This window comes from Athene noctua, chromosome Z (genome assembly GCF_965140245.1).
Source record: "Athene noctua chromosome Z, bAthNoc1.hap1.1, whole genome shotgun sequence".
Classification (NCBI taxonomy): Eukaryota; Metazoa; Chordata; class Aves; order Strigiformes; family Strigidae; genus Athene; species Athene noctua.
In genome coordinates, this window is record NC_134077.1 from 80,516,135 (window position 1) to 80,530,977 (window position 14,843).

General features: G+C 42.0%; 1 protein-coding gene across 1 annotated transcript in view; it reads left to right on the plus strand.

Annotated features, from left to right (window-relative positions):
• KIAA1958 (KIAA1958 ortholog) overlaps positions 1 to 14,565 on the plus strand; it is a 58,637-nt gene extending 44,072 nt beyond the window's left edge. The window contains exon 3 of the mRNA XM_074932195.1: positions 13,377 to 14,565. Coding sequence (XP_074788296.1) covers positions 13,377 to 14,422 — 1,046 coding nt within the window. The 3' untranslated portion in view covers positions 14,423 to 14,565. The remainder of the gene's footprint in view (positions 1 to 13,376) is intronic.
• The last annotated feature ends 278 nt before the right edge of the window (positions 14,566 to 14,843 follow it).

Sequence of the window (14,843 nt, forward strand, 5' to 3'; positions counted from 1 at the left end):
TAAGTTTTCTAATGTTTTTAGGTTTTTGGTATAGAAAACTCCAAGCGTGGCTTTTATATCCTCCACCTCTATGAAGAGTTGGGTTCTTGAACCGCAGTCAGTTATATAAGGGTCCTACTGTAAAGTTAATAACCAAAATGGGAATAAGAGAGATGAGGTAGAGCAGGTAGACCTGGAGCTGGTTCCAGGCTTGATTATAATCCAGATGACTGACTCAGAACAGAGCATCTAAAATGACAGACCCCAGTCCAGCTGTGAGCTTAGTAAATTTTCCCTGGGTATCACCTAAGTACCAGATATATGTTTCTCCAGTGGTCTTGCAGTATATCTTCTGTTTCTGCTCTCCTCTGTGCTGTGCCACAGGGAGCAGCTATAGTGTCCTGCTGTGGTGCTGGGCAGGCCTGAGAGAGCTGGAGTTGGTGTATTTGTTCATGCCAAAGGGAGGTGGGATCAGGGTAAATATGAACTGAGTAGCCCTACTGTTGGGATACAGAGGAAATGCATCCCGTTTCACATTGCAGCAATTCACACCAGTGCATCACAGAACGGCTTCAAACAGAGGTAGGAAACGATACAGTCACATACCCAGAAATACCTGTAAATGTTCAGTGGAAGAAGTGAAATGTGAGTTATAACTAAAGCGACTACTTCTCCACTATCTCTGACAAAACCAAAACCAGACTAGGTGGAGATCATACTTTGAACACGTTAAGACTACTTTGATTTAGAAAAGGCGTTTTTAGAACCTTTGGGTTGAAATATCTCAGATGTCATATACAGTTAGGTGGAGAAGGAAGGGAACCTTGTACAAATCAAAGTCCCTAGAGTGCTGCTGTTTTACACCATTCATTAGTGATTGCTAGTCTCTACTTTGTAAAAGGCTGATGCAGTCAGTTATAGGAGGCCATAAATTCTTAATACCTTGTCATGGCTACAAATTTTCTGTCATCTGAGGATTGTGCAGTAGTCCTATTAATATTAATGTGAATTTTATTGTTGACTTTGCCAGCAGCCAAATTACACTTCATATCTTTTCAGGCTGTTGCGGTGAGTAAGTAGTGAAAGTGAATGCACATTGAAAACCAACACTAGTGTCTGAGTGAGCATCCATCCTTCCTGCTGAGAGCCCACCCTTTCATTGCATTATCCTGCCTGTCCAGTGTCTCTCTTAGTTGTCCTGTATCCATTTTGCTAAGGTTCCTCACTTCAGTTCCCCCCTTTCTTTTCCTAGTAGTAAATTCTTTTACTACAATAGCTATTCTTTAACATCTTGCTAGAATACTTATTTGATTGGAGCTTATGTCTAAGTTGATGGTTTTTCTCCAATTTACATAAACGTCCCCAGTGTTTTGACATCACTAAAAGAAATTTAATGAATGTTGCAAAAAGAAAAATAATTATAATCAATAGCACACCAATTATAAAAAGCTGTTTTAACCAGGCAAAGTTCAGTAACTAAGATGTGAGGTTTTCCCAAATCTGAAAAAATCCCTAGGATGGATTATTTTGGGCTACTTCATGTGAAATCTCTGTCTGTTTCCAAATTTGAGATAAATCCTTTTTAGTGGGGTTTTTTTCCTGATTGACCTCTTTCCTTAGCAAATAATAAATCTAGCCCAAGTCTCTTTTGGCATCTAAGAGAAGATATGGTTGCTGGAACCCCAAAGTGTGGTATTACCATCCCACTGAGTCCTGAAGCTCTGTGAAGCACCTTTTTGATAAATTACCAGCTATAACAACAAAATGGTTACCAACTTTTGAGTCAGAGCTTTAGAGGGGCTTCCTTCTGGGATGTCCATGGTGTTGGAGCTTACTTAATTCATGGAAAGTGTATCCAGGGGTCCTTGCCGTTTAATTTAACAACAGTGAATGTTGTCAGCAAAATCTGATATGGTCCTTTCCATTTTTCCTGCAGTGGCTCAGATGTCCAAGATTTGAGATAGACCCAATTCCCTGGCTGGAAGGAATGAGCTGGTGAATCAAGATTTAAAGATCTATTCAATACCACAGATTTATTTACTTCCTGTATAACTTTTCCTAAGAGAATTTTTTTAATTGGATACATCACTTTCCCCCTGGATTTGCATTTCCCCAGGCAAACCTGGGATTTAATAGGGCCACCTGTAAAGAAGTTCATATGGGCTCAGCCGTTGTTTACCTTTTGACTGCACCCTTATTTGTAATAAAGCTAGAGGCAGAATCTGTACCCAATCCATTGATGTTTCCTGACACAATTTGCTTATTTGCAACTTAAGAGTGTAATTCATTCTTTCTACTTTACCACTTGCTTGTGGTCGGTAGGGGATATGCAGATCCCAAGTAATACTCAAAACCCTTGATACTCCTGAAATGATGGTTGCTATAAAATGATGACTCCTATCAGATGACATTCCTATTGGGATTCAAAACCTGGGAATTATCTCCTTTAATAATATCTTTACTACTTCTCGTGCTTTGTTGGTACGGCAAGTGAAAGCTTCAGGCCACCCAGTGTAGGTGTCTGCCAACACTAGTAAATATTTTAAACTTCTTTTTCTGGGTAACTCAGTGAAGTCAATTTGCCAATACTCACCTGGAGCTTCCCCTTCTGTTATTTTTCCAAAATGGATCCTGTTCTGAGTTTTGGGATTGTTCTTACAACATACCTCACACCTCTCAGTAACTGATCTTACCCTTTCCACCATATTTCAGCCAATTATAAATTTTTGTAAATGCTTCAAAAATTTCTCAGTTTCCTAATGAACAGCATTGTGTTCTTTTCTTATTACTTCATTTAGCAAGGTATACAGAATCACTATTAGGCCTGAAAATGTCACAGCCCACCCATTTTCCTTCTTTTCAGCCTCTAGTTTTTCAATTAATTTTAAATCTTGTTTGTCGTAATTCAGTTGTTCATGTAAATTTAACTGATGCTCTGGAACTAACGCCTGAACCTCTGTTAGGATACCTTTTTGTGCAGCCCATTTAGCAGCCTCATCAGCCAATCTATTTCCACACTGTTGTTCACTGTCTCCTGCTTGATGGACCTTAAACTGTTGCTGCCACTGTCCTCAGGTATCCTGGCCATCCTTGACTTGCAATGTCCAATTGTTTACAGAAGATACAGTCGCCTGGTGTAAGGGCCCGAGAAATTGTGCCAACAATCCCAGGGCTATTCCTTTCTTCTCATGGACAAACAGTTTAAAAGGCTTTTCAAGATTTGGCAATGCCAGTGCTGGTGCCTTTAACAGTGACTGTTTTAATTCCTTGACGGACTTTCTCCCATCCTCAGTTCATGTTAAACAAGAATCAGCAGAAGCTTTCGATATTTCATATGGTGGTTTTACCATCAATCCATAATTATTAATCCATAAATGGCACCAACCAGTCATTCCAAGAAAAGTTTGCAGCTCCCGAAGGGTTTTGGGTTCTGGTAGTTGACAGATGGCTGCTTTGCTCTTGGCTGACAGCTGTCGGTGTCCTTAAAAAATTTCAAAACCCAAATACATTACAGTCTCTTGGGCAATTTTGGCTTTTTCTCGCAATACCTGGTAACCTCTCATCCCCAAGAAATTCAAAAGGCCGATTGTCAACTGCAAACATTCCTCCTTGGTGTTCCCTGCTAATAGAATATCATCCACATATTGAAGAACAATACCCTCTCAATTTTCCAGTCGCCAAATTTCAAGTTCTTTAGCCGACTGGTTTCCAAAAATCATCGGGCTGTTCTTAAAACCTTGTGGAAGTACAGTCCAAGTATATTGAGTCTTTCTCCCTGTTTCTGGGTTTTCCCCTTCAAAGGCAAATAAGTCTTGGCTTTCTGGTGCCACGGGAATGCAGAAAAAGGCATCTTTTAAATCTAGTACAGTAAGCCATCCTTGTTTATCTGTCAGTGTGGTGAGCAGAGTATAGGGATTTGCTACGACTGGATGAATATCCTGTACTATTTGATTGATGGCTCTTAAGTCCTGAACCATCCTGTATGTCTTCCCATCCAATTTCTTTACTGGCAGAATGGGGGTATTATATGTAGATTCACATTCTCTTAATAAACCATATTTTAAGAATTTTTGTATGAGAGGTAACAATCCCAACCTAGCCTCAATTTTCAAGGGATACTGTTTCAATCTTACTGGTGTTGAATCTGGTGTTAAAACTATTTTCACAGGTTCAGCCTTCTGGAATCTCCCCAGTACCTCTCCGGCCCAAACAAGAGGGATTACTGCTTCTCCTGTTTCTTTTGGTATTTCTTCTTTATCCAATTTGTCCTCCTGTAACAAAAATATTGAAGCCTGGACGTATTTAGAATCTGGTATGAATACTTCTACATCCCTATTTTTAAATTTAATTTGGGCTTCTAATTTTTCTAATAGGTCTCAATCTATTAGAGGTTTTGGAGCTCCTGATAGGTAAAGGAATTAAAGAGTTACCCATTGTTTTCCAATTTAAAATCTTAGTGGTTTAAAAAATGGTCTCTGTTCTGCCTTCCCTATCGCACCAACAACTTTTACTATATTTGATCCTAATTCATGCCTCTTTGTAGATAAAACTGAGAAGGTTGCTCCTGTCTCCACCAAGCACTCTATTCCAAGTAACATCCAGCATGTTTCTTAAATCCCTGGATTCTGCTCTCTGTAGTTTCTGTAACTTCCGCCTGATGTCATCCAATGCCTGCCCCATAAAGAAGGGGCTAGCTGTCCTGTTCCTTCCTCTAACCCAATGTCTAAAGTGGTGTATTTCCTAGCTGCTTTGAGCTGATTTAAAAGTCTGTTGGAGATTCATCTCTATCCTGTTTGATCTCATATAACTTAGACCAATTAACAGCTTTTGGAGTGGCATTTTGTATTCTGAATAGGACTAATTTCTGATATCGCCCAATCATCTCCCTATCGTCTGGATTGTTAGGATTCCAGTTTGGATCCTCCAAGGCAAAGTGCTGTTCCACTCGCTCCTGTAATGTGTCTGAGGCTATATGAACTTGCAAGTGTGTTTGTACTGCCTTCCGAATCATATCTTGTTCGGTACTGTCAAACAATACTTGTAATATTGCTTCTGTGTCCTGCCAATCTGGGTGTTGCCGCAATGTGAAAAACATATCAGCATACATTACTTCATCCCATTTTCCTTCCCACCTTAGAAAAAGCATCAACTGCAACAGTGTCTCATAATTCAAAGTCCCATTCACTGGCCACTTTACCCCTTCACCTAGCTTGTATAAAGGCCATCACTGATTACAATACTTTATCAAATCTTGCCTTTTAGGACACCCTCCAGGAGGGCCTCCGTTTTGTTTCCAGTGTTGTAAAATACAGCCTAAAGGTGATTTCTTTAATATTCCACTAGTGAAACTCCCAGCCCCCATTATATATATATATATAAATAAATGAAAATTAGCAAAATTTATGTGCACAAAATAGCAACAGAAATATACACGTAAAAGTACAATATTTATAGTAATTATTTATCAATCACTTCATCCTTCTCCGGCTGTACCCCTCTCAGGATAACAGAACCGCAGATCTGGACTCCGCACTCACTTCATACTTATTCGTTTGTCTCACACTCTCACACACAATTCACACAGTCATACAGGTTGAGATCTCAAGGTAATTGTTCCGTGGCAGCTGTTTCCTTTTAGCATACAGAGTTACACCAAATACACCAAAGCATATTCAATCCAGGAAGACTTATCCCTGTCAGGGAGACTTATCCCTTCTTTGCGTGGGTACTTTCCCATGTCTATCCTGCACGGCTATGCACCTGCAACTTACGGATAGACAACTAAAATTTCCAAAACCATAAATTGCAGAGAATGCCTTACTTACAATTTGAAGTTCTTGCTTCCAGCCTTCCAGTCCAGGGATCAGGGCTCCTCTCTGAGAAATCCCTGGTGCCAGCTGAGGATTCATGATCCCAGGATCTGTCAAGCTTCAGAAGCAGAGTCCCATCTGGGTCGCCAAAATTGATAGAAAAAGCCGGTCAAAGAAGAACTCTCTAAGACTCAGAATCAGAGTATTAGAAAGCAGCATTTTTTATTGCAGCACTGGGTGCACAGGGGATTGCTCCTTCACAAGCGTGCACACCCATTGTGGTAATGACTTGGCTTTATACAACAAGGTGTTACATATTCATGATAGTTCCAAAACCACCTGTACATATTCATGATCTCTCCATGAAAAGGTGGGTTTTATTATAACAAGTTCTAAGAAGTCATTTTCATGTGCTCTGCCCTGGTCTTCTCCTAGATACACCTGTGCAGTGGTCCCTGGTGGTTGTGGGTCTTCAGGATGAAGATTGAAGATGCCTTCTCTTCCTCTTGTGACTTTTTACCCAATTAGTATTTCCATAATCATGATAACTCAGTATTCATTGAGTCCCATCCCTTATCTTGGGACTCAGTATTTGCAGATCCTTCCTTATCTTAAGAGTTCCTCCTGCTGAGAGCCCACTCTTTCATTGCATTATCCTGCCTGTCCAGTGTCTCTCTTAGTTGTCCTGCATCCATTTTGTTAAGGTTCCTCACTTCATCAAAACCTGATGAAATTTTCCAGACAGTCAGATAGTTTTCCCCCTCTTTTTATTCTGATTCACCAAGCTCAGGCTTAAATATGTATGATTATTATGGCACAGGAAGTATGCTTTATTTGGCCTTAGGACTTCCTAAAGAAAGGGTTATTGTTGGATATGAAATAATTACATTACAACATATTTATTTTTGATTTAAGCCTTTGAATACTGCATGTGTGTAGGAGTTGCCCCAAGGAAGTTTGTCCATACCAGATAGTAAAAGTGCCAAAACCAAAATTCTTCTAGTGTTTAGCTCTCCCAGTCTCTTAATCTCAGGGTGTTTCTGCAAATGCTCAGAGGCACTTCTGTCTGGGAGACCTCACCCTCACTCTTCAGTGGTGAGATGGAAGAATGGCTTTTCCTCGGTTGTTTCTGTGATACTGTGAAAGCTAACTGTCAGCTTTTTAAGTTCTGTATGAAGAAAGAGTACTGATATTCTGGGTTGCTGTGGTACAGCGGTAGCATTCAGTCACTCCTGACAGGGGAGCTATCACACTGCTTCCAGGAGGGCACGTTTGTCAGAGGGTCCCCCCGCCTTTCTGCTGCCATGACTTGACCACACCTCCCTTGTGCAACAGTTCAACCTCTGCGACTGTCGACTTAAATGTCATTTACCTGCAGATAGCCTCTTGCAACAGGATGGGATGGGGGAAAAGAAGGGTCAGAGCAGGCTGTGGATTACATTAGCTGTTTTAGTGGGCTGTGTGTGGCCATGGTCCATGGGTTGGATATTGATGTTTTTCAATAACTGCAGTGCAGGATGAAGAGGGAGCACTTAGCACCACTGTGAGGATACATGGTGCCTTGTGTGCACAATGTAGACTTTTTCACGTGAATGAAAGTATTTTGGTGGAAGCAGATCTGCTGCAGAAGTATTTTCCTAGTCAGAACACACATTGAGCAGAGAAGACTTTGGATGGTGATCCACCAAAAAACCCACCTTACTTTTCATGTACTTCTGAAATCTTATGTCTACCTTAATTTGAGTTTAAGGCTGCAGTAATAGCTCAGGTTCATGATTAACACTGCAAACCCTCTCTGAACATTAATCTGCATCTGTCTGTTGTGAACACAAGAGCCTTTCCCTCCGCCATACATAATTAGAGGTTATATCCTTTTCAAGGAGTCTGTATGGATGTGTGAAATCTGAAATAAAAAACACCCTGAATACGATAACTCTGCTGATAATGTTAAGTCTTGGCTGTGTTAAGATCAGATTATGAAAAAATCAGAAGACAACTATCGTTCTGTAAGAAGGATCATCTCATGGTTGAGGGCTAGCCTGGAACACTCGGCTCCCACTTGTTTGTTTAATCTCTGCCAGGTCACTTTATCTTTTTGGCTACATTTAAACTGGGAGATCTAAACTACTTGGCACTTTTTCAAACCTAGTTGGGAGTTTACCCCAGATTCCACAGTAGGGTGAGTTTTGCTGGCTTTTTCTGCCATGTTCTAGTTTTCTTGGAAAAGAAACTCCAAAGTTGGATCAGATAGGAAACACCAGAGCTCATTTGTTCCATGATGCAGATGACAGGGCAGGACCTCAGGAAATGCATCTCCAACTCAATTTATTTTTTATGTTTCTGTTCCTAGTGTGTAAGACAGGAATAAAAGCAGTACGAATTCCAAAGGTTGTGTTATGACAAGGAAAAAGCATTAAGGATAGCTTCATGTGATAGATCAATTATTACAATTTTTGGTTGGCTAGTTCACACCATTTTACTGTCTGTCCTGGTTCAGCTAGGATAGGGTTAAGCTTTCCAACAGAGACAGAGGGGGAAGGGATCTCTAGCCGGGTTATTCATACCATGCTGGCGTCAGGTCCAGGGGCAGAACCTTTTTCACCTTGCTCTTTGGCGGGCTCGGTGGCGGGAATCCTTTGTCCGTAAACCAGCTACCAGTATTTCTCTGTATATCTTTTATCTTGTTCACTGTTATTGCTGTTTATTGTTACTATCATTGTTACTGTTGTTGTTCAGATTGTTCTATCACTCTGTTGTATTAAATTCCTTGTTACTTTAGCCCGGGTCTGTGCCTAACTTCCAGCCCGACCGGCCGCGGGTGGGGGAGGGGCAACGGCAACGTGCTCTCAGATCCCGGCAGGAATTAAACCTACACACTGTCTGAGACAAATTAGAGCATAACATGAGAGTATCTGTCTTCCTAACAGAGCCTAACAACAGACGACTACAGAAGACTATAAGAAAGGTGTGAATATCTCTAATAACTCCCCACCCTCCTATCCTCCAGCAATTTGCAGTCCCCGGCCTTTCTGATACAGAGGTGTTCTCTTGTATTGAGGAGTGCTTTGTGATTTCTTTTCATGCTTTTACCTAGTTTTGGAACCCATGCACACTGCAGAGTTGATGATACCGTGAGCAGTGGTGGCTCAAGAGCAAGCAGATTAATGTTTGCAGTAGTCATGAAACTAATGTAGATCCTGTTGTGGTTTGAGCTCAGAGGGCAACTGAGTGCCACACAGCTATTCACTCACCCCTTGCCCCCCAGTGCTGGGATGGAGAAAAATTCTTCCTACAGTGTCCCAGCTTCCTTTAAGAGCAGCTGCCTGCTCAGGCATGGGGTCCTTCACAGGCTGCAGGCGAATCTCTGCTCCTCTGGTGACCTCCATGGGTGCAGGGGGGCGGCCCTGCCCTCTCATCATGGGATACGGGGGGGGTGTCCCAGCTTCAGCACACGTCCCCCACTTCCTTCACCTTCTTTCCACTGACCTCAGTGTTTGCACAGGTGTCTGTCTCTTAACTCCTCCTCAAAGTCCCAACTCTCTCCCAGGTTCCCCTTCTTAAATACGTTAACACAGAGGCACAGCCACTGTCACTAATTGTTTCGACCTTGGCCAGAGCTGGGTCTGACTTGGAACCAGGGGAGCTTCAAGAAGCTTCTCACAGGAGCCACTTCTGTAGCCCCCTCCCCGCTACCAAAAACCCCGCCACACAAATGCAGCAAAATCCCCACAATCCTCACCTGTGTTTTCAGTAATTTTCACTGTGATGGCACTTGAGATGCCTTTGAGTCTTGAGTTCTTAGTGATTGAATTACTTTTATGTAACCTTTCTTTCTGTGTTAGTCTGGATGGATTTGTAAGTAACAAAATGACATTACATCTTAATCTTCTCTGGCAAGGTTGCAAGGCCATGTGGCTAAAGCAGAAGCAATCAATGCCGAATGTCCAGACTGGGATAAGGTCTTTGGTTCTGTTTCTGCTTATTTCCTTTAGGTGAAGTAGAGATGTGTAGAGTAGATGGGTCTGTTGTAAGTATTTCACAAGGGCCATTTGTGGACTGCACCCAGAGAATAGTTTTTGTGTTCTTGTCCTGTCAAAGGTTGTAGGAAAAGGATGCAAGGTACGCTTGGTCTTGGGCACTGTTTAACTGGTGATTCAGATGGCGTAATTGTACTGGGGTCTGACTGGGATGGAGTTAACTTTCTTCATGCCCTGCTGTGTTTCAGACTTGTGACTCAAACAGTGTTAATAACAGAACAGTATTTTGGCTGTTGATGAGGCAGACTTGCACAATGTCAAGGTTTTCTCTTTTTCCCACTTTGTCCTCACAGCAGCTGGGTCTCGGGTAGGCAAGAGCCTGTGAGAGGACACAACAGGGACAGCCAGCCCACACTAACCAACATATTCACTGCCCTATGACATCATGCTCAGAAACAAAAACTGAAATGAGGTGGTTTTTTGGGGGAAGTGGGCATTGGTGTCCTTGTGGGAGGTGGTGAGTGATAGCCATTGCATCACTTGCCAGTTGGGTTTCTTTTTCCCCCTCAGTTATTAAACTGTCTTTGGCTTGACTCACAGGTTTCTTACTTTTGCTCTTCCTATTCTTGTCCCTGTCCCTCTGGGATGAGGAGTGAGCAAGTGGCTGTGAGGTGCTTAGGTGCTGCCCAGGGTCAACCACCACCATAATAGAATAAGATTATGAAATTAGCAAGAAATAAAAAATTTAGCAGTATTAAAAGCATGCCTGGATACAATTTCTGTTTCCATGGTAGTGGGAGATGGATTATGTAGTTTCTTTCAGCACTATGAAATCTTACTGAAATGAAGAAGTAGGACTTTAATGACATGAAGAATTATGTCTCCTTCCTCAGCTATCCTAGGCTATAAAGAGCTGTCTTAGTTAAGTTAGGCTCAACCGCATCATCTGCTTTTGCTGTGGATGAAAAGCATATGCAAACGATAACAGTGGCTCAGCTGACATCTGATGTCTTTGGCTGTCTCAGACTGTCCATTGGGTCTCACTGCTTCCCTGCAGTCATCCTGTGCTATGAGATATCCCTGATTTTGAATGGTCTCATAAGAAAGAGAATAATCCACTACTACTGCAGGCTGTATTTGCAGTCAAAACTGATACAGCTCTCCTGATATGGCTGGATGAGAAGCTGACCCATTATCTTTAACATTTTCTACCTGCCTTGTGGAGTAACACACCACAACACTGCAGGAATGCAGTGCTTCTGGGGTACTGTTTTGCTTTATGCAACTTCAGGGCATCTTTAATTCAGCATGGGTTTTATAACTGTTAGCTGCAGATGTGTCAATTCCCTTTGCATATTAAGGAAAGATGCCATAACATAAATGACTGACTGAGTGTCACTGCTGTGTTGTGACAGGCTATCTTCTAAGAAGTAGTGATTGATGACATGTGTAAAACTGAGCTGTTATATGTGCTGTTTATATTGAAACAGTACTTAAAATGTGGGCTGTCAGTCAAAGCACTGATTACTTACACAGTGCTATAATAAGTGGTGGTGGGTGCAGTGAACAAGGTACTGGAGTAAATGTTTGTTTCAGAGCTTCAGACATCATTGTCTCTTTATTTCCAGTCGGCATCTAGCCATAATAAAAGGATTTATCCTATAGGTTGCCTAAAGGAGGAGACTTCACTGCAGGCTGCTAGGAGCTCTTTGATACTGACATCAATATTAAAACCAGTTTCTGAAACAGGCTGGTGACCTTTTCTTTTTCTCCTTGAGCACAGTTCAAGCAAACCTCAGTGCTCTATGGCTGCAGAAGCCTCCAGAGGCCTCAGCTGCAGACCCTCTGTTTCTTTGTGTTTTACAGAGGGCTTGAGGACCCCTCTCAATAGGTTTCACTGAGTGATATGGATGCAATGGATGCCTTGCAGTGAAGACACAGGATCTGGTCCCCAGGGATATAAACTCAGCCCTGCTTCTGGCCTGCTGGCAAGTCACTCCATGTGCCTCTATATGCAGCTGTGGTATGGAGGTGATGGGATGAACTCTCCTCAGAGTCACTCAGTAGATGGGTGGAAGGGGAAGCTGCCCAGCTGTGCACATGATGTTTCTGCACCACATGAAACATTGCAGATAGACTAGGAAAGGAGGTAGGGCCACGTTTCTTTCCCTGCTCCCTTCTCCATTAACAGGCTTGCAGGGCAGAGTGAGCGTAAGGAACAAGCATCTGAGCACTGCTGCAAACCATGGGTGTGCTATGTGGCCTGGTCTGAGTGACAGAGAGGCAGTAGGATCTTCACCTGATTGTATACCACTTTGTAGTGTGTATGTTGGGTGGGAAACAGTTGGCGAGTGTTACGATGGCACTGCTGAAAGGACACCAAAACGCATGGGTTTTTGCAATGAGATAGATCAAATAAGAACTTGCTTTTTTCTCCTCTTCTGCTTATTTAGTGGAACAGAGAAAAAAGAATGTTTCACTCACAATTGCAGAAAATAGTCAAATAATTGCATTTTTCCTTCTCTGTGTTTGCTGTTCATCTTTTAAAACCTTTAAGGTTAATCACATTCATAAGGACAGTTCCACCTATGTGCTTGTAGTCTGCATCCTTGTACAGACAAATTTTTGCATATGCCAAGAAAACTGTCCTTAAGTACACACACATCACTTACATGTAAAAACTTTTCTTTTTTATGTTTGGCTTATCATCAACTCAAAAATCAGCTGTCAGTAACAACCTTCATAGTGGTAGCATCTGAATATTGTGGTTTGATATGTCACTGATTGTAGGGAGCTTTGAGTATAGCCTTATAGAGCAATATAAACTTATTTCCAGAATTTATTTTTCTGCAAAATTAAAAGAAAAGGTCAAAATTGTACTTCCACTGTCAAGGTACAGCTTGATTATGTAGAAAGATTCTGTAATCATGTTTTTCTTCCATATCTTCTGATGTGAGCATATTAATTTTTAAAAATTCTTGTACATTTGTAAATTACACATTGCTGTGTAGTAGTTTTACCTGCCAACTCCTTTGTTAGGATGTGCTGCTAATGCACATCCTGTACATTTCTGTACTGTTTCATACTGTACATTTCTGTCTATATTTAGCTTTTTTAAAATGTGTCTGATTAAAGATCATTTTTACTGTCATAAATATGATGCCTTAGCTATTTTTTGTAGAAAAAAATTGGAACCAGTACAACGCCTGGTTTCACAAATGAAGCAATTCAGAATGGGCTTATTACTCCGATTGGGCCCTGCACACAGCATTGGGACCCACAGATCCTTCTGCCTTGCATTTGTTCTAAAAAGCAGATTGCCTCTAATCCCACTGTTTTACACAAATCTTCATGTACAAAACTGTGCCCTAGTGTCATGAGGAGCTCACTTTGGTTTTGTGCCATAGTCTAGTACATCATTTGTGAAACTGTAGTTGGCTGTTCAGTCATGTAACAGGTATGTAATGATATTTTCCAGTGCTCTTTCTGAAATTGATTTTTTTTTTTTTTTTTTTTTTTCCTTGTAAAGGGTATTTGTTCTGGGGAAAAGCGCATTACACAAACTCATTACTTCTGCTTTCTTTTGTCTTTCCCCTTCTCCTTCTTCCAGACCAGGATGAGAGAGCAGCGGAGCTCAGCAGGGAGCAGAATGAGAAGACCATTCGCAGCACACAGACAGCTCTCCGCAATTTCCGAGAGTTTCTCATCTCCAAGTACCCCTCTGAGACCCGGGAGATCTACGTCATCCCCTGTAAAGAGCTTGATGCCTACCTTGCTTCCTTCTTTGTGGACGCCAGACAGAAGGATGGGTCTGAATACGAGCCAAACAGTCTGGCCAACTATCAGTGTGGGCTGGAGCGGTACCTCAAAGAGCACAGGTATGGATACAGTATTACGAGGGATAAGGAGTTCAAGAGGTCCCAGGAAGCATTAAAGCAAAAGCAGATAGAGCTGAGGTGTAAAGGAAAAGGAAACAAGCCACACAAATCCATGAAGCTCACCTTTGCTGATGAGCTTATCCTGCGCAAAAGAGGCTTGTTGAGCCGGTACAATCCCGAAGGGCTGCTGAATCTTGTCTGGCTAAACAACACTAAGGCGTTTGGACACTGCACGGGTTTCCATGGGTCCACCCTCAAGTGGGGAGACATCAGACTGCGAGTGACAGAAACTGGGTTGGAGTACCTGGAGTGGATGGGGCCAGACAACGGAGACGTCAGCGCCAAGAGCAAGAGAGGCGGAACAGATTCCCGGGTGTACGCCACACAGCACTCCCCACAGACCTGCCCTGTGCAAGACTATAAGGAGTACGCCCAGAGGCGGCCTCCAGCCATGCGCTACGAGGATGCGCCTTTTTACCTGTCCATCAAACCCGTTGTCAACTTGGCCGCACTTCACTGGTATAATTGCCAAGCCCTGGGGAAAAACAAGCTTGCCAAGATGGTAAAGACGATGTGCGAGAAAGGCAACATCCCTGGACGGAAGACCAACTTCAGCGTCTACCAGAGCTGTAGCACACTCTCAGAAGCGCAGAGCAACCAGCTGGTGCTGATTTGCAATAACTTGAGCCAGCAGGCTGCCCAGTCCATGGCAAGCCACTCCAATACTGGCAACTTCATAGTGTCAGCATCCTATGACTCCTCCTCTGACACAGCTTGAAAGAGGGATATCACGTGAACACTTTTTTCTTTACCTTTTTGTTTCAAGTGTTGAATTTGTGCCCAATAATACACATCAACTGTGATTGTACACTATTCCCCCATAGCCCTCTCTCCAGTGTTAATTCACTTTATAAAAATATAAAAATATATAATATATTTTTCTTTTTACAAATAAGTCAATAGAAATAGTTTAGTATTACTAACATAGTATTTATAGTGTTAATTCAAAAACATAATGTACTTATGGATTATAATATAAATGCAGATTTTAAAAGGACAAAAATGGTTCTCAGGCAACACAAGATAGACTGGAAATACCATTTTTAACATGCACACATCAGTGAGTTTAAATCCCCAGGGAGGCTTACATAGCAATTCTATTTTAAATCATTTTTTCAACTTATTTTAACATGACCTCC